This window comes from Drosophila elegans, unplaced genomic scaffold (assembly GCF_018152505.1).
Source record: "Drosophila elegans isolate 14027-0461.03 unplaced genomic scaffold, ASM1815250v1 contig_208, whole genome shotgun sequence".
NCBI lineage: Eukaryota > Metazoa > Arthropoda > Insecta > Diptera > Drosophilidae > Drosophila > Drosophila elegans.
Window position 1 is genome coordinate 27,193,610 of NW_024545578.1, and position 27,448 is coordinate 27,221,057.

At 40.6% G+C, this 27,448-nt stretch overlaps 1 protein-coding gene across 7 annotated transcripts in view; it reads left to right on the forward strand.

Annotated features, from left to right (window-relative positions):
- Positions 1–27,448, forward strand: part of LOC108150545 (acetylcholine receptor subunit alpha-like) — a 688,503-nt gene that overhangs the window by 437,267 nt on the left and 223,788 nt on the right. For 6 of the 7 annotated variants that reach the window (XR_005977287.1, XM_041708510.1, XM_041708509.1 and 3 more), the window contains one exon: positions 18,799–18,918. The exons of the other annotated variant lie outside the window; for it this stretch is intronic. Coding sequence is in view for 5 of the 6 variants with exons in the window: in XM_041708510.1 (XP_041564444.1) it covers positions 18,799–18,918 (120 nt within the window). In the remaining variant the exon portion in view is untranslated. The remainder of the gene's footprint in view (positions 1–18,798; positions 18,919–27,448) is intronic. 7 annotated transcript variants of the gene reach the window in all.

Sequence of the window (27,448 nt, forward strand, 5' to 3'; positions counted from 1 at the left end):
CTTTCCAAGTGCGACATCTATGTGCATAAAGTTAGCAGTACAACTTTCAAAATCTAAACTTTTTTTTTTACCATAATTTGCCGTTAATTACCCGAAATTTATTCGTGAAAGAAAAAAATTTGCCGCTCAATTTTTTTAAAAGTTATCCACAAAATTAAACTTTAACTTTTCGAAAAATTTCTTTTGCAGGAATTTGCCGTTAATTATCCGTAAATTATTCGTGAAAGAATAAAATTTGCCGCTCGTGTTTTACTATTTTTTTTTAAAACAAACCCTGTGTTCTACTAACTTGATATCAAGTTAACAGTACACAAAACTAAACTTTAACTTTTCGAAAAATTTCTTTTGCAGGAATTTGCCGTTAATTATCCGTAAATTATTCGTGAAAGAATAAAATTTGCCGCTCGTGTTTTACTATTTTTTTAATAATTTACGGATAATTAACGGCAAATGTTTAAAAAAAAAAATAGTAAAACACGAGCGGCAAATTTTATTCTTTCACGAATAATTTACGGATAATTAACGGCAAATTCCTGCAAAAGAAATTTTTCGAAAAGTTAAAGTTTAATTTTGTGTACTGCTAACTTGATATCAAAATTAAACTTTAACTTGATATCAAGTTAGCAGAACATTGGATAACTTTTAAAAAAATTGAGCGGCAAATTTTTTTCTTTCACGAATAATTTACGGATAATTTACGGCAAATTATAGTAAAAAAAAAAGTTTAGATTTTGAAAGTTGTACTGCTAACTTTATGCACATGCGACATCTAAGATCCAAGAAAGTTTAACCCATTTTGAAAACTCCTTGGCGGGAAACCCTTCTTTCCATTTCCCCAGCTTTGAAGCGAATATATGGCTTAGAATGCCGTCAGAAATCTTCTGCGCAGATGCCTTAGTAGCCAAGTTGAATTTGCCAGTGTTTTGAGCCTACCACTATTGAGATGGCTGCAGATTTTGACCTTGGTTTCACAATAGCCTGCCATAAAGTTGATACGCGCATAGGATTCCAGCTCCTCAATCACGAGCCTTTCGAGATTAAATTGAGCGCCATCGAAGTCAGTTTGCATTCGCTCGACTAAAACTAGCCGAACCTGCAACTCGCTGACGTCAAAGTTGGCCTAACTGCTTCTCACTCAAAACTGAATTTAATCCCGCAAGCTGGCGTGACACGGATTTCTCCTATGCCCGATAAAAATCTTCGTTGTCTTTAGCCTTTTGCGCGAGCTCAGATGAGCCCGATAAAAATCTTCGTTGTCTTTAGCCTTTTGCGCGAGCTCAGATGATACGTATTATTTCTGGAATTTTAGACTTTATTAAAGTTATATGTAGAGTATAAGTATAATTAAAGCTGTTAGGTAAAAGCTTTGATCTGCATTACAGTCAATGCTTACTGCGAATACCGGGTAATGCGGTTTCAAAAAGACTTGTGTGTGTATGTATAAGTGTGCGTGTGGTGTATCACCAACGCGTGCCAAAAGGCGATAAGAATTAATAAAATGATATTAGACAATTGCTTAACTTTTTACATAAGTTCACGAATACGTCGGGGTCACCAATGTTCTGAGGAGGTATTAATTTATGCCACCTTTTTAGCAATTATTTAACGAAAACTATGCGGTGTCAGAACGCTGTTAAAACAAAAAAGAAAAACACTAGAATTTGTTCGAACTAAGGAGCGTTTATTTTGCACAGACGTCTATGCAACTCGATAACAAGTGAAGAACATACTGAGCGTGTGCAGATGAGACCGAAATTTTATCTCTATTTATCAGCACATGCATAAATACATACAAAAGCAAGTTTGAAAAAGATTAGTTTTGTTTACATTGTTGTTGACCGTGATGCTAACCAAATCGAAACCGTTATTGATTTTAATTTTATGACTGGCCCCACAAACACCACGAAAAATATAATTGCTCGATGGCAACATTTATTTTTATTTTAAACTTGTCGATTTCTCGACCATAGTTTCACAAACAAATTTTGTATTATTTTTTTGTTTTTAATGCTATTTTTAGGAACAGAAAAGATTCTTTTTTATCTTTTTGCTTTTATTTTAATTTATACTCAGTTTTTTACCACTCGGCCTTAAGCAAGCGTTTTTATTTTGCAATACTTAATGCTCTGGCCTTAGCTTTGAGTCTCTTAGCACTGATGGGGGAAAACGGCAGAGTCGTCGAAGGACCAAAATGATAGGAATGCCAACTAAATGAATTAACCTTCTACTTTGAGATCTGAATTTAACTGTTTTATAGTTCCAAATATTGTTTTAAAGGTTTTTATTCTAGTCTTATTATTGGCCTCCGCAGAGACCGCATCTGCATGTCTGAGCGGGAGAGCTTTCTTTTGGCTTCCCCACGGGAGCCCTTGGTGCAGTGTGTTAGGTTATATTTGGTAGCTCAAGTGGACTGCATTTGCAGATTACAAGTGCTAAGAACTGCACCCTTGTCTTCTTTTATGTAACAGATCGTAAAATATGGCTCTAGATCGAACAACATGACATTCCCAGAGCTCTTGAAATCTTATACTTTATGATTGTTTAAGTTCTTCTGAACAGCAAGCGTTATATAAAAAGCGAATGATGTCTTGGAGTTGGTTTACTTGTTCATCAACTGCTGAAAGGACATATATGTTGTCCCAATTGCATTGATCAAACGTTATACTTCAAAGGTCTTATTTTATTTGTTTATAATCCCCAATAACTATTGTATGGTCATCGTGAGGACATCATCTAATAGAGAACATCGAGTTTTGGTAAAATGTGTGGGGTAAAGATAAATAACCACGCTCATTCCAAGCGTATTCATGTTTTCGTTAGGTGGGACTCTCGAGTTAGGTCAGTTTTAAAAGCTCCTATTACAATAACATCTTCATACGTTAGAGAAATTTCGAGAATGACATCTAGAATATTTCCATAATTTGCGCGAAAATTGGGTCGATAAAAGTACGCCATCAGCAACTTTTGTAGCATTACAATTATATTTGATTTTTACAAATATATGTTCTACTGCATTACCGATTGCATGTTTACAAACAAACTTGGATTTAAGTCTTTTGCTTACATGTATTCAAACCCCTCCTCCATGACTATCACAATCAGAGCTCAACAAATTACCATCAGTTTCTACAAGCACACCACACAAATCAGGGCAAACCAGGTTTCAAATATACATATAATACGCCCGATTTGACAACTATAATATATTTAAATTCTTACATTTTACGAGTGGGGCTTTTGTGCGTTTATATGGCAAATTTTTAGAGCATTTTTCTGCTTTGCAAGTACTCGAAATAGCGCATAAATATTTGACCGGTTTAAATCCATGTAATATCCCATATTGAATTAATATTTTTTGAAATTTGCTGCGCATGTATTTTAAATTTAAATAAAAACTATTAAAGCGACCGATTCTTATCCTAGGTATTAATATTTCTTACATTCAAACACAATTTTTTGAATAGATAAACAGATATATTTTAAGAGCGAAATGTATTATCGTATTATGTATTTCATCTTCGTTAATCATCTCCTTGAGCTAGTTGATCCAAGATCTACACACATATCGGTTCCGCATCCTCTTTCTCCTTTACAAATATCTTACCACACTGTGAGAACACAGCTGATAAGAGCTTTTGCCTTTTGAGATGCATTGCACGTTTAAATATCTCGTATTTTTTCAGCTGTTAGTTAATGTATGTAAACGCGAGCGATTCTAGGCCAATGAGCTTTAAGTTCAGTTGCGTTTTATTTTTTCACTGGTAAGCCCTAATCGCACGCATATGTCTGGTCTTGTTCATGTAATACAATGGTATAATAACAATTGGTGAAAATGTAATACTATTTTGTATTAACGCAGTAGTTCTGGCGATTTTAATTTGCGAAAAATTGTGAAACTATGTCGAAAGCGCGACGAAAAGGAGTGGCTACGATGATGTTCGATGGATCACTAACAATTATATTTCAATAATTTCTCTTAGAACCTAACTTATGCTACGGTGGCGAGAGACGGGGCGAATTCGCAAGAGCGAACAGACGAAAGCTTTATTGGCTCCCGCTCTCGCCCTAAAACTAGTGATTTACATACAAGCGCTGAGTGCGCAAACACCGCCCCCTCTGAAGGGACGACGTCCTTCAGCCCAGAACGGGCAACAGGGCCAGTCGGTGAACAGCTCGCCGATATTCGCCGTCCTGCGTCCTGACGTCCGCCACGCGAACCTTGCTATCGGCGCCGGCGTGCACCGCTACCACTCGTCCGATCCTCCACTGCTGGGGCGGAAGATTGTCTTCTGCGACGACGACGAGCGCTCCCACGACGAGGTTGGGCTCCCCCTGGTGCCACTTGGACCGCTGTTGGAGGCTGGAGATGTACTCCCGGGACCATCGCTGCCAAAACCTGTGCCTGAGAGACGAGACACCTCGCCATCGTCGCAAGCAGGTCAGGCTGATCTGGTCCGGGAGCGCCGCTGATGGTGGGGCCAGAAGAGGGCCGCCGATGAGCAGATGCCCGGGGGTCAGGGCCTCGCCGTCGTTCGGGTCGCTGCTTAGAGCGCCGAGGGGCCTGGAGTTGAGCACGGCCTCCACGCTGGTGAGCAGAGTTCCGAGCTCCTCCGCGGTCAAGAGGTCTTGGCCTACCGTCCGAAGGAACAGGTGCTTTGCAGACTTCACACCTGCCTCCCATAGTCCGCCGAAGTGCGGTGCTCTGGGCGGTATGAACGCAAACTCGCATCCTTTTTTTGATGCGAATGTTTCGATACCGCCCCCCTGCTCCTCCAGACGGGCTCGGAACTCTCTCATGTGGCGATCTGCGCCGACGAAATTGGTGGCGTTGTCGCACCACACCTTCTCCGGAATCCCGCGACGACTCACGAACCTTTGAAATGCCAACAAGAACGCATCAGTGGTTAGGTCAGACACTAATTCTAAGTGGACCGCTTTGGACGCAAAACAGACGAACAAGGCCACGTACGACTTGTACGGTGGCTTACCACGGATACGATACGTTGTGCTGAATGGACCACAAATATCAACGCCACAAATATTGAACGGGCGGAGAGCTCGAAGTCTATCTGCTGGCAAGTTTCCCATAATTTGCGTCAAAAGTTGCGGCTTACAGCGAAAGCAGCGCATGCACGACCGAACTGTTCGTCGGCAGACTTCTTGAGCATTAACTAGCCAGATTTTCTCGCGCAGACGACCTACGAGAGCTCGTGGGCCAGCGTGACAGTTCGTAACGTGCAGGTATGACACATAGGATCTGACGAACTGTGAGCTTTTAGACAGCAACAACGGAAATTTGGCTTCGGACGGGATAGGAGCATTCAATAACCGACCCCCAACTCGTAGCAATGTCGAGGAGCACCAATCCGATTTATTTTCCTGAAGAAAAGGGTTTAACTTTTGAATATTCGTTGCTACCGGTTTATTCTTCCGAATTTTACTTATGTCGTCCCTGAACTCGTGAAATTGGACAACTTCGACAATTTTATCAAAAGCGAAATCCAGTTCTCTTGGCGAAATACTTTTTCAAAGGGCTTCGACACCTTTCTGCACCTTTGAATAAAACGAAAAACCCACACGAAAACTCTCAGAAGCTTCAGGTGCGACGAAAAGGACTCTATTTTCTGAAGCACATAATTTGGCTCTGGGCTGACTACGAGAGCTATTGCCGATTTGCGTAGCTCCATCGACATTACATCAGCCGGCAGTTCGAAATGTTTATTTACAGGCCAATTATTTTCTGAGTCTAGCAAGAACGAAGGCCCACCGAACCAAATGGACGTTGTAAGCTCCTCTACGTCACATCCTCGGGACACTATATCTGCTGGGTTGACTTTCGTGGGAACGTGTCTCCAAATTGCTTTCTCCGACCACTCCTGAATTTCTGCAACCCGGTTCGAAACAAAAACCGACAACGACGAGGGATGGGTTTTAATCCAGTGTAAAGTGATCTCGGAGTCTGTCCACAGGAAAACATTCTCAATGGGAGAATTTAGCAATGGCCTGACACAATTATAGAGATCTGCTAAAAGGTGAGCTGCACACAGCTCAAGGCGAGGCAAAGTTTTCGTCTTGAGGGGAGCTACTTTCGATTTGGCGGTCAATAAAGACACTTTCAAACCTTCAGCAGTTTGAGTCCGAACGTAGATGCACGCTCCATACGCTCGCATGGAAGCGTCAGCGAAACCATGCATTTGAATCGGGACTTGTGGATCTGTGTTGACGAATCGCGATACCTTAATTTTAGGCAGCTGCAGAAGCGTCGCTTTAAACGTCTCCCACGACGTGAGCAACTACATCGGTAGCGAATCGTCCCAATCTAATTTTCGAAGCCACAGTTCCTGCAACAACATCTTTGCCTTTGTGACCAAAGGACACAAGAGGCCAAGTGGGTCGAAAAGTCGAGCAGTCACCGACAAAATATTTCGTTTTGTCGCGCGAAGATCCAGGAAAGAGTCATCCAACCGAAATTGAAAGTTATCTTTAACCGGTAACCAAACCACGCCAAGGGTCTTGGTTACGTCTGAGTCTGCCATAAGTGGCATTACAGCGCTATCAGATGCGGATAACTCTGGGCAGTTTGAAAACCACTTTGCCAATTCAAAGCCTGCCTCTTGCAAGACCTGAGAAACTTCGTCTCGAAGGCTTTGCAGGTCCTCAACGCATCCGGCGCCAGTCAACAAATCGTCAACATAAAAATCATTCTGAATAACCTTTGCGGCTTTTGATTGAGTTGCTTGCGCCATCTCTCCTAGCCGCATTAAACACCGAATCGCCAAAAAGGGTGCTGGCGAAGTTCCATATGTAACGGTGTTCAAGTTAAAGATTTTCAGGGACTCAGAAGGATCTCGTCTCCATACTATGAGCTGGAAGTTACGATCAGCTTCGTCCACCATCACTTGGCGATACATCTTTTTGACGTCGGCCGCAAGGGCAAACTTATGCAATCTAAACCGAAGCAGAGTCGAGTACAGCTCCTCTTGAATAGTTGGGCCTACCATCAAGATGTCATTCAACGCTACCTGCGTAGAAGTACGGCTCGATGCATCGAAAACTACTCTCAACTTAGTTGAAGTACTTTGTGGCCGTAAAACGCATTGGAGCGGAATGAAATAGTGCGGAGTATTCGGAATTTTGTCATTGGTGGAAGACATGTGGCCCAGTGAAACATATTCCTCCATGAATTCAATATACATCTTCTTCAGCGAAGGGTCCTTAGGCAATTTCCTTTCTAGCGACAAAAATCTACGTTTCGCAACTTCGTATGACGAACCAAGAGTATTTGGGTCAGATTTAAACGCAAACGAACCGAAAATCTACCGGACGACAATCTTTGAGTATTTTTCTCAAAGTGTTGTTGACAGAGTTGTTGCTCAGGAGTATGGACTTTAGCCTTGGGCGGCAAGTCCTCCACAGACCAAAATTTCTGCAGGGTTGTGTCAATTGACTCTAACGCTTCCTCCTGGCAGCTGAGATGTACCATTTTTTCAGCGTTTTTATTATTTTCAGAGGCACATCTGCCTGACACTATCCAGCCGAGAACTGTCTTTTGTAGGATGGGGAATTCAGGGCCCTGCTTTATCTGGCCAATCGATAAAAGTTCAAAGAATGTTTCAGCGCCGATAAGTATATCTATTTTTTGGGGCTTGAAGAAGAATGGATTTGCCAACTGAATATTTTCAGGCACCCTCCACCCGCTGGTGTTCACCGCTTGATCCGGATGATAACCAGAAATATTTTTCATAATCCAAAAATTGGACGACAATTGGCTGTTCCCTACTCGCGACTTCACAATCGTGTGTATTTTTTTTGTGGCTTGGGCATTAGTTTTACCAATGCCTCGCAAGCTCATGCACACGTCCTCTCTTGTAATTTTGAGCCGCTGAGCGAGCTCGTCGGTTACAAAGTTTAATTGTGAACCAGAGTCGAGCAACGCTCGAGCTAATACAAACTCCCCGCTTTTTGTTTGGACGCTCACAACAGCAGTTGCAAGAATGACTCGATCCGATGCATTCGCATGCAAAACATGCGAAGTGGATGGAGACTCCTGCATGAGCGTGGGCTGAGAAGGAGGTGGCAACGCGAGATTTGTGTTTGGGGCATATATATATAGCAAAGTGTGATGTGAGGAATTGCACACTCTACATCTGTTCGATTTGCATTTTTTGACAGTGTGACCCTTTCTTAAACAGTTAATGCATAAGGGTGCTCTTTTAGCGAAATCGAATCTTTACTGAACTGTCAGGGCTGCGAAGGAAGCGCAGTTTCCAATCTGATGTTCAGCTGAGTTGCAATACATGCATTGAACATAGTCGTTCCTGGCAGCGACAAACGAAAAACTCCTATTTCCATTCTTCATAGGGTTAGATTGGGCCTGCTGAACAGTTTTAGGCTTGGAAGCCTCTTCTGCTACCATGTGTTGGTAACGCCTGTTGAGGGCCGCCTCACATTCGCTCCAAAGTGGAAGCGAAGTATAATCTAACTGTTCTTCCCATTTTCTTTTAGTTCCTGCATCGACCTTGCTCATTATCAGATGTATTAAAATGGCATTAGTAATGCGTCTATCATCCCCAATAGACAGCAATGAGTCATACAAGGCTGTGACCGTGTCGATAAGGGTTCTCAAGGCTGTAGCTGAAGGCTACATGACTTTGTCATTACGGCCCTCTCTTCCAACTCTTCGCGGTATACATCTTTTGTATCTTTCACTTCTATTTGGTTTTGCAAAAGGGAAGCATTTTCAATGTGCGTATTTAGAATCTCTAATCGACACTCAAGCTCGACCGGATTTATAGATAATTTAGCTTCTTTTAAGTGGCGATAAGTTCGGTTAATACTTTTCATGCAGACATCTCGTTGATGTTTAAGCTCTTCGATATCCTTAGCTGCCATTGCGTTTATTTGTATTTATTTGGTTGGTATCGAAGAGGTGTTAAATATTTATTTTTATTAAATTATTTTTTTTTTTTTGTTAAATAATAAAATAAAAAATCAACGAGTACTATACCGATCGCACACGGTGTAAGGGAGCTAAGTGCCGAGAGAATTACAGCGAAAAATCTAAATAGGGTTTTTATATTTTTTATATAAACCCTACGACAGTATATGCCGCACGCACGCACTGTAGGGGAGCTACCGCTCAAGCTCAAGCGTACCGAAAAAACGAACAAACGTTTAGGCAGACCGAAAATTGCACTGCTGCAGCGATCGAGAACGAAAACGACAAAAGATAACTCGAAATAGCGGCAGCGGTGTCGGTGTGCGTGTGTATGTGTACGCGGCTAGCGGCTCTTCCTATGCAGATGCTAACGGAGAATGATACACTGACCGATAACTAAGGGCAACGAATATATAAGTCTGACGCCAAAATGCGCGCAAAATTATGAAAAGCGCGGAAAAATTGGAAAAGCGCGGGAAAATTCTGAAAAGAGCGGGAAAACAGACGAAAGCTTTATTGGCTCCCGCTCTCGCCCTACAACTAGTGATTTACATACAAGCGCTGAGTGCGCAAACAATTAGATCACCAATTGATTGGAACGGCATTCGGTGTCGTACCCGAAGTATAGATCGCAAAATTGGCGGCACGGTCAGATTAAGGGATAAGTACAGTGCGTGAAATAGATTCTTCCCTGGACATACGATAGACCATGCCAACGCAAATTACAGGCTACTTCGGACTCGGCCTGTGCGTTGCAGGAGGCCACCAATTTCGCTTCCAAATCCTGAAGACGCTGATTGTGGTGGTCGTCATCCAATTTGGACTCCAGCTCTAAAACCCGCTTCTTCAACATGTCCAACTCTCACACCTCGTTCTCCAGTTGGGTTACCCGCTGACAAAGTTTATTGAATTCAGCTGAAATCAACTTAAACTTCTCGTCTAGGTTGCCGGTAATACGTGTCTCGCCATCTAGAATCTCATCCGAAAGATGTTTCTTGAGCTCAGAAAATCTATGGTCAATCGCACATACAGTCAAAGAATTAAATTCCTAAAATTATGAAACCTCGCCTTTGATTCGGCCAATTTATTGATTCCAGAAAAATTTGCTGTTCACTTTTGAACATAGATAATTAGGTTGCTGGTGCAATATCATTTCAGATTACACTTGTGACCTAAGAACCCTTCCCACATTAATAGGATGGGATAAACCAAAGAATTGAAATTTGACCTTTATGACATACACTTGTCCTCGAAATTGTGTATATGTCGGAGATTAATTTGAAATATAATGTAGAAATATTATTTGTAAGTCTCTGAGTGTATTGAATAAACGAAGTTAAAAAGAAATAAGGAAGAGAGAAGCTTTTGAATGAGAGCGCGGTGGGGAAGGAGAGCGAAATCCCTACTGAGCGTGGCGCAATGAGAGGTAGAGAATAATGAGCGAGAGGAAGGCAGTTCAAGAAAGCCTGCGAAACGGAATAGACGCTCGTGCAGAGAAACCATTGCGACTCGCTGCGCTGAAACATATTTTTCCATAATGGCAGACGAACTAAACCCCCTATCTCCTACATCAGAAGTGGGATCACCACCCCTACAAGACAATTCGGAGAACAGCTGGCGCACGCTTCTGGAATCGCAAAATAGAGTGATTACGGAACTTTTGAAAGCAGCACAATCCACGCCGGCGCCTAGCACGCGCCCTGTCTCGGCAGTGCTACCAACGTTCAACCCCGAAGCTGCTGACGCCGACGCAGCAGCATGGTGCAAAACGGCTAGCATGATTCTATGTGAACATCCGCAAGAAGGTGCATCTTTGGTAATGACGCTCAGCAAGTCGTTGCTCGGTAGTGCATCGCAGTGGCTATCACAAATATGCTTCGCCGAAATGAGTTGGGCGGAATTCAAGGAATTGTTCATGGAGCGCTATGAAGGCAACGAGACGCCGGCGGCATTATTGCTAAACATGCTGAAGGGACGCCCAAGCCCCAACGAATGCCTATCAGTATACTCCAGCCGAATGGTTACATCTTTATTAACCAAGTGGAAAGCGATGACACACGAAGAAATTGCTATATCGTTGGTTCTGGCACATTCGTCGCAAATTGATTCCAGACTGCAGCGATTAGTGTTTACAACAAACATAAAGACAAGAGCGGAGTTACAACAACAACTCAAAGCGCATTCGTTCGCCAGAAATTCAGAATTCTCTGGAATGGACATGGGCCCCGAGAAGAAGAGGTTTAAAATGCAAACGCCGATTAGATGCCATAGCTGTGGAAAGCTGGGGCACAAAGCAATAGAGTGTCGCAGGAGGAAAGCAGAAGAGAGGAACGAGACAAGAGCAGGCCATAGCAACGGCAGATCAACGATGATGAGAGAGAGACATGTGACATGTTTTAAGTGCGGCAACGTTGGACACATCGCATCAGTGTGCACGATGAGACCAGCAGCAGCGAGTAAAAGCAGCGAGAGAAGAGTAGACATGTGCGCGATTCATCAGCCTAACGGAACTGCAATACAATTCGGTGAGCGGTTTCCATTTTTCTTTGATTCGGGTTCCGAATGCTCGTTGGTGAAAGAAACAACAGGCGAGAAGCTAGGCGGCAAAAGATGTCATAACTTGGTAGTTTTAAGAGGCATTGGCGACAATATTGTCAAGAGCACTATGCAAATTCTGTCTACCGTACAAATTTCAGAATTTAATTTCGAATTGTTGTTCCACGTAGTAGATAATAAGTGTCTCAAATATGATATGATAATTGGACAAGACATTTTTCAACTTGGCTTTGGAGTAATGTTAGAAAGTAATAAATTTGATATTTATAGAACTCAAACGGTATTATCGGTAATTGACGATAACACATTAAATAAGATTGACTATAAAAATAATGTTAATATAGATTTAATTGATAGTGATAAGTCAAAGCTAAACGACATATTGACCAAATATTCCATGTTCTTCATAGATGGTATCCCAAGTAGGCGTGTAACTACGGGTTCATTGGAAATCCGTTTGTTGGATAGAAACAAAACGGTACAAAGGCGACCGTATCGCCTTAGCGAAAACGAGAAGCAGATAGTTAGAGACAAAATTCAGCAAATGTTAGAAGCAAATGTAATACGACCTAGCAGTTCTCCGTTCGCTAGCCCAATGTTACTAGTCAAAAAGAAAGACGGGAGTGACAGACTATGCATCGATTATCGTGAATTAAACGCTAACACTGTGTCAGATAGGTACCCCTTACCATTAATCGCAGACCAGATTGATCGCCTGCGAGGTGGAAAATATTTTTCTAGCTTAGACATGGCCAGTGGCTTTTACCAGGTGCCTATTCACCCCGATTCCGTTGAAAGAATTGCATTCGTGACTCCGGAGGGTCAATACGAATTTCTAGCAATGCCGTTTGGACTGAAGAACGCCTCATCGGTCTTTCAGCGCGCCATAGTTCGAGCCTTGGGGGATTTAGTCAATACATATGCAGTAGTCTATATCGATGATGTTCTAATTGTATCAAATTCCACAGATGAAGCATTCGAAAGGTTAGAGGCAGTGTTGAGCGTGTTATCAAAGTCGGGGTTTTCTTTCAATGTAAAGAAATGTCAGTTTCTGCACACAGAGATAGAATACTTAGGTTTTCTAATTAGGGACGGTGAGCTAAAACCCAACCCTCGAAAAATTCAAGCACTAACTCAACTACCTAAACCAGCTTCAGTCACACAGATTAGACAGTTCATAGGATTATCATCCTATTTCAGGCAATTCGTACCTAGATTTTCAGAAGTAATGAAGCCGCTATATCAATTAACTTCAAAGTCAAATGCATTCGAATGGAAAGAGCAGCATGAAGAAATTCGTCAAAAAATCATTAAGGTGCTAACTAGTGACCCTGTGTTGATTATATTCGATCCCAAGTTTCCAGTCGAATTGCACACGGATGCAAGCGCTAATGGGTATGGCGCTATGTTAATACACAAGGTGGATGGCAAGCGTAGAGTAGTCGAATACTACAGTAAATGCACCACGTTGGCAGAATCCAAATACCACTCATACGAGCTCGAAACATTGGCGGTGTATAATGCTATCAAACACTTCCGGCATTACCTAAGCGGTAGAGAATTCACCGTTTACACAGATTGTAATTCCATCAGAGCGAGTCGTGAAAAAGCAGCATTAACCCCGCGGGTGCATCGATGGTGGTCATTCATGCAGCCCTTCGAATTTCAGGTAGAGTACAGAAAGGGGAGCCAAATGGCTCATGTTGATTGCTTATCAAGAAATCCCGTCGAAGTTGTTGCACAGGCAAATGCAAGCAAAGTTGTGGAAGTACGAGTTGACTTGGCAACTATCACTCACAACTGGCTTGTATCTGAACAGCAGCGTGATCAAAATATATCCAGAATTATGACCGAATTGAATAGTGACGAAATGCAGAAAGAGCTAGCAAACACCTACGAAATTAGAAAAAGTTTGTTGCATCGCAATATTCAAAGAAATGGCAAGACTCGATGTTTGCCCGTTGTTCCGAGGGCGTTCAGATGGTCTGTTATTAATTACATTCACGAAGCTATAATGCATTTAGGCTGGCAAAAAACTCTAGATAAGGTCTACGAGCAATACTGGTTTGAGAACATGTCGAAATATGTTCGAAAGTTTGTTGAAAATTGCGTGACGTGTAAATTGTCGAAGTCAGCGTCAGGTAAAACACAATTAGAATTGCACCCCATACCCAAAGTCGAGATACCGTGGCATACTTTACATATCGACATAACTGGTAAATTAAGTGGAAAAAAGGACGAGAAGGAATATATCATTGTTCAAATCGACGCATTCACAAAGTTTGTCTACTTGTACCATACATGGAATTTAGATACTGTAAGCTGCATACAGTCTGTGAAGTCCGCGATATCGATATTTGGTGTTCCCAGCAGGATTATAGCTGATCAGGGAAGATTCTTCACAAGTAGCGAGTTTCGTAAGTTTTGTTCCACGAATAAAATAGATTTACATGTGATAGCGACAGGTGCAAGCAGAGCAAATGGGCAGGTAGAGCGGGTGATGAGTGTTCTCAAAGGCATGTTAACGGCGGTGGAGACTAGCGAGCGTTCGTGGCAGGAGGCGTTAGGCGAAATTCAATTAGCAATAAATTGCACTACAAACCGAGTGACTAAACATAGTGCTTTGGAATTGTTGATAGGGAAAGAGGCGAGGCCAATGGGAATGTTGACCATCAATGAAGACATGCGAATAGATCTCGAGAAAGCTAGAGAAAATGCTAAAAACAATATTGATAAGAATGCAATGTACGAGAAAGAAAGAGTTGATAAGAAGCATGCCCGAGTTGTAAAACATAAGGTTGGCGATCATGTTTTATTAAAAAGTGAAGAGCGACACCAAACTAAATTAGATCCAAAATTTAAAGGTCCATTTGTTATTGTAGAATTACTTGATGGTGATCGATATTTGTTGAAGTCATTAACTACAAAGCGGATGTATAAGTATCCACATGATAGTGTACGCAGTCTACCTGATGAGCGGGAGGCTATTGAGTTGATTGAAGAGTTTGACGATGGCGAGAAGGACAAAATCAATAAGACCTAAGAGAGGCACAAGTAGAATCACATACAAAGACTAAGTTTAAGTTTTGGTTATGGTCAGAGTGTGGTATAAGAAAATTGGTATCCAAATGGTTGAGTTTATGCAGAAGAGAGCGGTGTACTCTAATTGTAATGTGAATAGCCTGCTAAACTAACATTTGATGATCTGAGAATTGGTAGCCAGACGATTGAGCTTGAGCGGAAGAGAGCTTGTACTCTTGATGTCATGTAAAAGGTTATCCTGCTAAGCTAATGTCTGATGGAATGTAAAGTTGATATCCAAATTGTTGAGTTTGTGCGGAAGAGAGCTTGTACTCTAAGAGAAATTGTGAAAGGTTATCCCGACAAACTAACATTTGAAGACACGAGAAGTGTAAGAAAATTTGTGTTGACATTTGAGTTAAGTATCATAAGAAAAGAAGTCAAGTGATGTACTAGAAATTAATGAAAAATGAAGTTTAATGCCAATCTTAAGTTAAACTAAGTAACACGAGGTCGTGTTAAGGTCAGGAAGGCCGTGTCGGAGATTAATTTGAAATATAATGTAGAAATATTATTTGTAAGTCTCTGAGTGTATTGAATAAACGAAGTTAAAAAGAAATAAGGAAGAGAGAAGCTTTTGAATGAGAGCGCGGTGGGGAAGGAGAGCGAAATCCCTACTGAGCGTGGCGCAATGAGAGGTAGAGAATAATGAGCGAGAGGAAGGCAGTTCAAGAAAGCCTGCGAAACGGAATAGACGCTCGTGCAGAGAAACCATTGCGACTCGCTGCGCTGAAACATATTTTTCCATAATGGCAGACGAACTAAACCCCCTATCTCCTACATATACATTTAAACTCCTAGAATTAACCCCTAGAATTGGTTATACATAAGAACACTGTAACTTATACATAAGTTACACTGTAACTTATACATAAGTGGAAATGCGTATTAAAGACGCGATGAGCGCCAAATAAAGATCAGCTCCTAACAAAATACTGTTGTGTTTTAGTCAGGGATTCGGCGGTTAGCGATATAAGTTGCTAGTTGAACGGAGCGGTTTTAGCTGCCCCCAAGACTCGCGATATACACTGCTAACATTTGCAGTTGAATATTGAAAAGAAAGAATTTATTTATTTATTTAAGAAGGAATTTTTTTAGTTCTTAAAGGAATTTGCTCTTGAGTTCCACGGAGAAATATATAATAGAAAAAGCAGCCTTTGACTTACGAAAGGAACAGGAAAAGTACGGTAAAGGCGAAGTGAACGATGCCAGTCATTAGGTGTTTAAAGGCAAAATCGCCTTTGAGATCAAGAACGAGTAGCCCAAAAAATATAAAGCAGCCTTTAAATTGGCTGCTTACTGGTAGCCTAGCGGCTAAGACGATTGGCGGCTAAGACGATTGGCCACGAGTTCGAATCCTTTGTCGGGACCGGGATATCTTTTTTTAACTTTTTTATTTGTTATTATTTGATTTGCCTGAGCAACAAAAATGCCAATAAAAAGGTAAAACACACACTTGCCCTCATGCGTTTAATTCAGCTTAGACAGACAACATATTTAAGGAAAATTATTTAAAACTATCCGGACTTTTTACTGTTAAGTATAAAAATTCGTTTAATAGATAGTACAAAATTCTTAACTATCTCTGGAATTAGTGTTTTATGTATTTTGGTTGTTGACAAAGCAGTCTATGTTTTTGCCGTTCGCCAACGACTAACTTAAAATGTCAGCTTTCAGGTTTGAAGGCATTATTTCCTAATCTAAATTTGAATAACAAAAACAATCATGTTTATCTTATGCTCTGCTTAAGGTGAAACGACTTCTGTTTCTATTAATCTTCCCATTCGAGTGATCTTTTAAAGGAGGGAGCCCCTTAAACCTGTTTATTATCTTTTTACCGGTTTTGAATTAAGTGAGGGTTGGGTTTTTAAACCTTTTTTTCATTTTTTTTTTATTATATTTCTGAGTCAACAATATGTTGTACTTTTTTTTGGCAATTATTTTATTTTACACGCCATACAAGGATGGTCCTTGTTTTCGTGTATGCTTATGAGTGTTCAAAGATCCCAAATATTCGGGTATTAAGTGCTGGGCAGTTAAAAGCTTGTCAGTATTCTTGTGTTGTTATAAGAGGCGCCGTGTCTACCACAGGTCCGCTGGGTGCCGTCTGCGGAGACGTCGTGGACCCAATGGTGTAGCAAGACGTCTAGCCAGACAGTTCGTGTGATCCAGCAAGCGATCTCTGTATCGCTTTGAAATGCTACAAATTGTCTCCGTAACCGTCGGCACTCCCATGTCCTGAAACAACAAACGATTTTCGACATAATGGTGCCCTTTTACACCCAGTATCCTCCTTTATCTTTACCCTTTTAAAAGATCACAGGCTGTGCCCCACCAAGTTATTCCCCTATACAACGTCGGGAGGACAATGGCCTTGAAGAGTCGCAACTTAGCCTGAAGGGTTAGACCGCTACTTGGTCGAAAAAGCCAGTCCATTCTGTCCAGTTTCGATCTAGCTGAGCCACACCCTCGGTCAAATTGACCTTTCCAACAAAGGTGACGGTCCAATGTTACACCAGATTTGGTCACCTTGTCTTCATGCTTAAGCCTATTTCCATCAAGGTAGAGGCTACGCGAACGGCCAGGGCGGAGAGGAAATTTGGCGTGCTGCGTTTTGTCGACGTTCAGGGCAATGTTCGACCGAGAAGTCCAACTCTCGAATTTGGCGTGCTGCGTTTTGTCGACGTTCAGGGCAATGTTCCACCGAGAAGTCCAACTCTCGAATTTATCTAAGAACGTCTGGACACGTCGGGAGGCAGACGATGGGGTACTACCAACTGCAAGAAATGCAGAGTCATCTGCATAGGTGGCTAGGAGTGTGACGCGTGCAACTGAGTTTGGAAGATCCGACGTATAAATTGTATGTATTCTGAACAAATTTCGAGTCAACCCGAGTAAAACTATCGAAGTTTAAGCGTTTTAAACGACTGGCCGTGCTACCAGATTGTTCTTGCTTGAAGTTCGTGAACACCAGAACTCAAAATCTACTGAACCGATTTTTTTTTTTTAAATTACATAACCTCTTTTTTTTATATTTTTTTAAAAACAAGTCACCCGCGATTTTTTTAGGAAAAATCGCCTTGTTTATAGTGCTCAAAAAAATAGAAAAACAAAAAAAAAACTCCCCGTGATTACCTCGAAAAAATTCAACATCTTTAAAATGCATATATTTTTTGGTCCTGATACTAAGTCATGAGCTATGAAGTTCACCGCAAACCAACTATTTTCAAGTCGTCTCCAAAACTCAAGGTCACCGGCTTATTTTTCCTAATTTTTATTTGAAATTATATCTTACATTCTTTACAAGTTCTATAATAATATGTAATTAAATTAAATAAAAAAAATTTTAAATGTCGCCGCAAAAAAAATGATTCAAATATGCGTTTTTTCGCACTTAAAACCTCTATCTACTATTTTTTATTTATTTTTTAAGTTGTGCGAGATATAGTAACTGTAAATACTTCAGAATTACGGTTTGTTTTCATTAAAACCAAACGACTTCATCTTATTGTCATAGGTGCACAATTATCGCAGCACTAAAAAAAATATAAATTAAAATTTAACTTCTTTAATTATGAATTATTTTAAAAATTATTTTGAACATTGTAATAACTTGATCGTTCAGACTTAAGCTTTTAATTTGATTCAAATCGGAACACGATATTATGTAGCTGCCATAGGAACACTAGAAAAATTGAGATGAAAATAATCATTGCTTCAATATTTTCAAACATCTACGCATATTTAATTTTTTCAATAGCTGCATGGGTATAAAAACTTCGGCAAGCCGAAGTATTCTTGTTGAGATATGTGTTAGCCCGTTAGGGTTCTAAAAAAAGACGTTCTAGTAGATTGGCAACATAGCCGTCATTATACCCGTTACTCGTAGAGTAAAGGGGTCTATTGTATTCGTTGAAAAGTATATAACAGGTAGAAAAAAGCGTGCCTGACAATATAGAGCATATGTATTATTGATCAGGATCAATAGCCGAGTCAATCTAGCCATGTCCGTCTGTTTGTCCGTCTGTATGAACATCGAGATCTCGGAAACTATAAAAGCTAAAGATTTCGGACTTGGTATGCAGATTCTAGTAGTTCCTAGGCTAGTTATTTGTTATTATCGTAAAATTAAATAAATGGTCAATTTGCTAAAATACTTTAAGGGTATTTATTAAAGTACACATAGCAAATCTACATAAATTTGTTTTTAATGTTTTTTCCAGTAAATTACTTTTAAAGGACACCCACGCCTGCTTTTATCCTTATTACTCTGCAACAAATATTGATCGACTTGTGTCTTCAGGATATAATTCCAGTCAGCAGAAGGAAGATTCATCGCAGAGGAAAGTATATAGAATTGTTGCTTTTTATAACAGCCATTTCATACTATTAAGGACTTGAATCGGACTTGAATAAGACTTATTAGAAAAAAAATTTACTATCGTTTTATAATGTTAATATATGATACGCGAATAATGGAACTGTGTCGACATTAAAGTTCTCGTTCTCCACTTAGCAGACGAATTCTCAATTCGTTTACCAACTCGCAATATTTTCTCATCATTCAGAAATGGAGAAAATCAAATCTGCTGCGATTTTGCATGGAGCTGGCGTTTATATTTGTGCCTCACGTTCGAATTACTTACTTTTAATGAAATGAATGACATCGAATTTCTGGGTATAAAATTATCATTCCCCGGTAGATTTATTTATATTACCTGCTCATATATACCGCCATCATCTGAGTTTCCAATTTATGCGAATCACCTTTCCGTTACACATTACATTTGCAATAAACTGCCCTACAGAGATAAGTTAATAGTTTTAGGTGATTTTAACATACCTAATGTGACTTGGTCCCCGGATGAAAAAACAAATATTTTACTTCTAACATAATTCTTACATAATTCTTTAGGACGTTTACAGGAATTGTGTTTTGTGTCAAGGCCAGAAGGCGTTTGTGTTTTAGAGCGTTGCCACTAACGCAGCCTGAAGATCCCTATCACCCAGCACTAGAGCTGACTATTGATGCAGGGACAGAGTTAAAGGAAATATTTGGAAAGACTGTTAAACGAAACCACTGCTTTCGTAACACAAACTTTGGTCGCTTGAATACTTGTATATCCTTCTTGGACTGGTCCGAATTTTATTCATGCACTAACATGGCTGAGGCCATTATTATCTTTTATAATGCATTAACTCCTTCTTCCAAAAGTGTGCTCCGTTACGCTATCCATCTAGCTTCAATAAACCATGGTTTAATAATGAGTTGTTACGTCTAAAAAATGTTAAGTCCAGACTTTTTAATAAATATAAGGCGTGTGGTACGCAAGCCGCCTTTTCCAGATATTTAAGTGCTCGGTCAAATTTTACCGAGCTTAACGTCTAGTGTTATATTGGCTACTTAACTCGTTATAGGATCCAGTTTTCTTAAGATCCAAAACAGTTTTATAATTTTGTTAACACTAAGCGTAAATCCGTCTCTCTTACGGCAATTACTGATCAGGCAATTGCCGATCTCTGCACAGTTTTTCCAAACATCAATCTTATTCATATGCCATGACAATGTCTTACTTAATTTTTTTGAATTTAAGTGAAAACTCCGATCTCGTTGATCTGCAAAGGGTAAAGTCAGTTCACTCACCGGGTCCTGACGTGTTCCAGGCTGTGTGCCTAGATACTGCGCAGAGACCCTGTGTAGATTACTGCATAAATTGATTACCCTAACCCCAGAAACCTCTGACTTCCCAACTAATTAAAAGGACTCATTTGATATTCCCTTTCATGAAAAGGGAAATAAATCAAATACAAGCAATTATATAGGTATTTCCAAGTTGTCCGCTGTCCCCAAGCTTTTAAAAATCATTGTTACACCCCACTTGCAACATATCTGTAGGTCGATTATATCCCCGTGCCAACACGGGTTTATAAAACGTAGGAATACGACAACAAACCTCTTGGAACTAACGTTTTTCGTTATAAATGGCTTCAGAAATAACACTGTTAACACTGACTTTAGTAAAGCGTTTGATTCTGCAAATACCTCTCTTCTTGTACGGAAGTTAGACCTATTAGGGTTTTCAAATGATCTTCTAAAATGGATTTTGTATTATCTAAGTGGTAGGACACAACGAGTCCTCTTTAAAAGCTCCGTCTCTGAAATAATCCTGGGCCCGCTTCTTTTTACACTATTTAGTTTAGTTATGTCTGCAAAATAGCGATATTTACCTCTGTTCAGATTTACAAACGGACCTTGATGCTTTTCAAACATGATGTTCTGTAAATCTATTGTATTTAAATAGCACTGAATGCAGAGTAATGACATTTTATCGGGTCAACCCACATTATGCCACGTATACGTTAGACGGTTGTGAGTAGACTAGAATAAGACATATTGATGACCTTGGTGTTCTTTTGGACCCAAAACTTAAATTTTCTGACCTTATATGGTGAATAAGGCCAGGGGAATGCTTGGATTTTTAAAAAGGTTTTCTAAGGAATTTGATGATCCTTATATCACAAAACCTTTGTTCGTTTCATTTGTTCGTCCAATTTTGGAGTATTGATCGCCAGTTTGGAGTCCCCAATGTAGTGTACATGTTGACTGGATAGGATCTATCTACGAGGCCTTTGAAAATTTAATACTATTTTGTATTAATTACGCAAAAACTTGTGAACGCAGTAGTTCGAGACGATTTTAATTGCGAAACTTGTGAAAACTATGTCGAAAGCGCGACGAAATGGAGTGGCTACGATGACGTTCGATGGATCACTAACAATTATATTTCAATAATTTCTCTTAGAACCTAACTTATGCTACGGTGGCGAGAGAGCATATCTATTTTTTGGGGCTTGAAGAAGAATGGATCTGCCAACTGAATATTTTCAGGCACCCTCCACCCGCTGGTGTTCATTGCTTGATCCGGATTGATAACCAGAAATATTTTTCATAATCCAAAAGTCGGACGACAATTGGCTGTTCTCTACTCGCGACTTCACAATCGTGTGTATTTTATTTGTGGCTTGGGCATTAGTTCCACCAATGCCTCGCAAGCTCATGCACACGTCCTCTCTTGTAATTTTGAGCCTCTGAGCGAGCTCGTCGGTTACAAAGTTTAATTGTGAACCAGAGTCGAGCAACGCTCGAGCTAATACAAACTCGCCGCTTTTTGTTTGGACGCTCACAACAGCAGTTGCAAGAATGACTCGATCCGATGCATTCGCATGCAAAACATGCGACGTGGATGGAGACTCCTACATGAGCGTGGGCTGAGAAGGAGGTGGCAACGCGAGATTTGTGTTTGGGGCATATATGTGTAGCAAAGTGTGATGTGAGGAATTGCACACTCTACATCTGTTCGATTTGCATTTTTTGACAGTGTGACCCTTTCTTAAGCAGTTAATGCATAAGGGTGCTCTTTTAGCGAAATCGAATCTTTGCTGAACTGTCAGGGCTGCGAAGGAAGCGCAGTTTCCAATCTGATGTTCAGCTGAGTTGCAATACATGCATTGAACAGAGTCGTTCCTGGCAGCAACAAACGAAAAACTCCTATTTCCATTCTTCTTAGGGTTAGATTGGGCCTGCGGAACAGTTTTAGGCTTGGAAGCCTTATTATTAAAATGGCATTAGTAATGCGTCTATCATCCCCAATAGACAGCAAGGAGTCATACAAGGCTGTGACCGTGTCGATGAGGGTTCTCAAGGCTGTAGCTGAAGGCTGGGAAATTTTTTGCAAATTAAAAAGTGTCGATATGTTGTCAAAAAAATAAGACAATCATTATCGTACACCCGCTTCAGGCTAGCAAGGGCTTTGGGATAATTTTCCGCAGTGACTTGAAGGGCCCTAACTGTTCCTAAAGCGTCTCCAGCTAAATTAAATGATTGAATTTTTCAATACCGTGTAAAGTGTCATCTTTGTCAACGAAAGTTTAGAAAAATCTTATAAAATTTTTAATTTCGGAGTGTTTTCCGCTTAAAGTTGGGAGAGCAACGCTCGGTAGACGGCATTGAGACGGGCGATTTGCTGGCGGAGTGAATTTCTCGATATTATTTGTTAGAATGCTCCCTATCTACCGATTTTTACACGAATGCAAAAAGTTGAAAGATGGGCCAAAACACAATTGACAAAACGCCAAAGATTAACTTTCAACTTTTGGCACTCTATACCTGGATGGTCGACTTGATAATTGCAACTTCCTTTTTGACTTCCATTTGGCGGCAGCAGCAAATTGAGCAATTAAATTTGCCGAAACGTCAGGCGAAACTTCAAGAACGGCAGAAAACTTCCAGCGATGAAATTATTAAATTTAATTTATTGGCCGAACCGACACGAATAAATTGGTTTTTGTTGGTATTGTTTATAGTTTTTCACCGAAAAAAAAATTAAAACTCGCGAACTCTACTGCTGATCACGTCGGGGTCACCATGAAAATTTAATACTATTTTGTATTAATAACGAGAAAACTTGTGAACGCAGTAGTTCGAGACGATTTTAATTGCGAAACTTGTGAAAACTATGTCGAAAGCGCGACGAAAAGGAGTGGCTACGATGACGTTCGATGGATCACTAACAATTATATTTCAATAATTTCTCTTAGAACCTAACTTATGCTACGGTGGCGAGAGAGCATATCTATTTTTTGGGGCTTGAAGAAGAATGGATCTGCCAACTGAATATTTTCAGGCACCCTCCACCCGCTGGTGTTCATTGCTTGATCCGGATTGATAACCAGAAATATTTTTCATAATCCAAAAGTCGGACGACAATTGGCTGTTCTCTACTCGCGACTTCACAATCGTGTGTATTTTATTTGTGGCTTGGGCATTAGTTCCACCAATGCCTCGCAAGCTCATGCACACGTCCTCTCTTGTAATTTTGAGCCTCTGAGCGAGCTCGTCGGTTACAAAGTTTAATTGTGAACCAGAGTCGAGCAACGCTCGAGCTAATACAAACTCGCCGCTTTTTGTTTGGACGCTCACAACAGCAGTTGCAAGAATGACTCGATCCGATGCATTCGCATGCAAAACATGCGACGTGGATGGAGACTCCTACATGAGCGTGGGCTGAGAAGGAGGTGGCAACGCGAGATTTGTGTTTGGGGCATATATGTGTAGCAAAGTGTGATGTGAGGAATTGCACACTCTACATCTGTTCGATTTGCATTTTTTGACAGTGTGACCCTTTCTTAAGCAGTTAATGCATAAGGGTGCTCTTTTAGCGAAATCGAATCTTTGCTGAACTGTCAGGGCTGCGAAGGAAGCGCAGTTTCCAATCTGATGTTCAGCTGAGTTGCAATACATGCATTGAACAGAGTCGTTCCTGGCAGCAACAAACGAAAAACTCCTATTTCCATTCTTCTTAGGGTTAGATTGGGCCTGCGGAACAGTTTTAGGCTTGGAAGCCTTATTATTAAAATGGCATTAGTAATGCGTCTATCATCCCCAATAGACAGCAAGGAGTCATACAAGGCTGTGACCGTGTCGATGAGGGTTCTCAAGGCTGTAGCTGAAGGCTGGGAAATTTTTTGCAAATTAAAAAGTGTCGATATGTTGTCAAAAAAATAAGACAATCATTATCGTACACCCGCTTCAGGCTAGCAAGGGCTTTGGGATAATTTTCCGAAGTGACTTGAAGGGCCCTAACTGTTCCTAAAGCGTCTCCAGCTAAATTAAATGATTGAATTTTTCAATACCGTGTAAAGTGTCATCTTTGTCAACGAAAGTTTAGAAAAATCTTATAAAATTTTTAATTTCGGAGTGTTTTCCGCTTAAAGTTGGGAGAGCAACGCTCGGTAGACGGCATTGAGACGGGCGATTTGCTGGCGGAGTGAATTTCTCGATATTATTTGTTTTGCACTTATTTAAAATTGAAATCAGCAATGACTTTGTCATTACGGCCCTCTCTTCCAACTCTTCGCGGTATACATCTTTTGTATCTTTCACTTCTATTTGGTTTTGCAAAAGTGAAGCATTTTCAATGTGCGTATTTTGAATCTCTAATCGACACTCAAGCTCGACCGGATTTATAGATAATTTAGCTTCTTTTAAGTGGCGATAAGTTCGGTTAATACTTTTCATGCAAACATCTCGTTGGTGTTTAAGCTCTTCGATATCCTTAGTTGCCATTGCGTTTATTTGTATTTATTTGGTTGGTATCGAAGAGGTGTTAAATATTTATTTTTATTAAATTATTTATTTGTTAAATAATATAATAAAAAATCAACGAGTAATATACCGATCGCACACGGTGTAAGGGAGCTAAGTGCCGAGAGAATTATAGCGAAAAATCTAAATAGGGTTTTTATATTTTTTATATAAACCCTGCGACAGTATATGCCGCACGCACGCACTGTAGGGGAGCTACCGCTCAAGCTCGAGCGTACCGAAAAAACGAACAAACGTTTAGGCAGACCGAAAATTGCACTGCTGCAGCGATCGAGAACGAAAACGACAAAAGAGAACTCGAAATAGCGGCAGCGGTGTCGGTGTGCGTGTGTATGTGTACGCGGCTAGCGGCTCTTCCTATGGAAATGCTAACGGAGAATGATACACTGACTGATAACTAAGGGCAACGAATATATAAGCCTGACGCCAAAATGCGCGCAAAATTATGAAAAGCGTGGAAAAATTGGAAAAGCGCGGGAAAATTCTGAAAAGCGCGGGAAATGTTCGGACAAACTGCGGTGAAAGTTATTGCCGCTAATTTTCTGAGAGCTACACTTTTCACAATTTGCACTTTTTTCCAGCTATTTTTATTTATACCCTAAATTGGTGCTCACTACGACGAAAGTTGGGGGAATTAAGTTCGCACTAATTGGGTCGACGACGAGTATTTTATTTTTGGCCAAAGCGATTCACATATAATTCGAAATATATTATGTTTATTGTAGAATCTTGGTTGTTAGTACATGCAAATTTTTATTTCTTGGTTAGAATGCTCCCTATCTACCGATTTTTACACGAATGCAAAAAGTTGAAAGATGGGCCAAAACACAATTGACAAAACGCCAAAGATTAACTTTCAACTTTTGGCACTCTATACCTGGATGGTCGACTTGATAATTGCAACTTCCTTTTTGACTTCCATTTGGCGGCAGCAGCAAATTGAGCAATTAAATTTGCCGAAACGTCAGGCGAAACTTCAAGAACGGCAGAAAATTTCCAGCGATGAAATTATTAAATTTAATTTATTGGCCGAACCGACACGAATAAATTGGTTTTTGTTGGTATTGTTTTTAGTTTTTCACCGAAAAAAAAATTAAAACTCGCGAACTCTACTGCTGATCACGTCGGGGTCACCATGAAAATTTAATACTATTTTGTATTAATAACGAGAAAACTTGTGAACGCAGTAGTTCGAGACGATTTTAATTGCGAAACTTGTGAAAACTATGTCGAAAGCGCGACGAAAAGGAGTGGCTACGATGACGTTCGATGGATCACTAACAATTATATTTCAATAATTTCTCTTAGAACCTAACTTATGCTACGGTGGCGAGAGACGGGGCGAATTCGCAAGACCGAACAGACGAAAGCTTTATTGGCTCCCTCTCTCGCCCTACAACTAGTGATTTAAATACAAGCGCTGAGTGCGCAAACAGCCTTTATTGGGATGTAAACCTTATTTTACCATCTTATCCGAGTAGACTTCTTCTAATTAGTTTACCAACTTAATCTTATCGTAGAAAGATGCTTGGTATTCCTTTTATTTGTAAACTTATTCACGGAGAAGTGGAGAGTCGCGAGTTACTGGGTCGCCTACATTTGTCTGTGTTTAATAGACCTACTAGGAACAATAATCCTCTTATCTTAAGCCATTGTCGATCAAACTGTGATATGCATGAGCCTTTTAGAGTACTATGTAATGACTATAACAAATTCTATCACATCATTTCCACCACCGACTTTTTACTAATCTTGTCTTACTAAGCACGAAATTAGTGTGTAGTATTTTGTTTCGTATGTGTCGTTTTGAACTTGTAGGTCCGTTCCTTTTCTTGTCCGTCTTCTTTCACCTCTCGCGATATTCTTTTGAACAACCCCCTGGGGTCCGCGCATAAAAAGCATTGCTTAGTGGCCTAAGGGCCACTTGTTTGTACTGACCATAATGTATCAACGCCTAAATAAAAAATTTGACAATGTGCTGCCAGCAACTCCCTTGAACTAACGTACTCAGAAGCAGGCCTTCTGATGAGTAATTTGTACATACTTTCATCACGAAAGTGCACGTTCCTCGGTGTTGATGCCCGAATGTGTGGAAACGCGTGTGCTAGTCGACGGCGGCCATTCGTATTATGGCTTAGCCAGCCAAGATGGGCCCTTCCACCAAAGTTCATGCTCGATAAGCTTGGATGGGTAAAGACCTCGAAACGCGCAGTCAGCAGTATTATACTCGGAACGGACATGGCTCTAGCAGTTTAGTGGGTACTCGTTCAGGATCTCAACCGTTCTGTTGCAGACGCATGTGTTCCAGTGTCGTGGTGGTGCAGACAGCTAGTGGACACTATCTTTGAACCCGTCCAGCAGTCACGTAAGAAGAAGAGAAGCGATGCATTCAAGGCGTGGAATCGTTACTGTTTTTATGAGTGACACTCGTGTTCGCAATTGCAAAACGACTGTAGACGACCGCCCCATAAGCGTGCATGGACACGTCGGCGAATCCGTGCAATTGGATTTGTGGATTGGATTGTGCAACAATGTATACAGATACTTGACAGTGTGTTAGCATTGGAAAATCCTCAACTAATGCTCTCCAATGTGAGTTTAGGAATTCAAGAATCGGGTCGTCCCAGTGCGTAAAAGCCGTTTACCTTTCTTAAAATGAGTTTGATTATAACTGTGGTGGGCGCTGCAAGGAAAGATGCGATAACAAT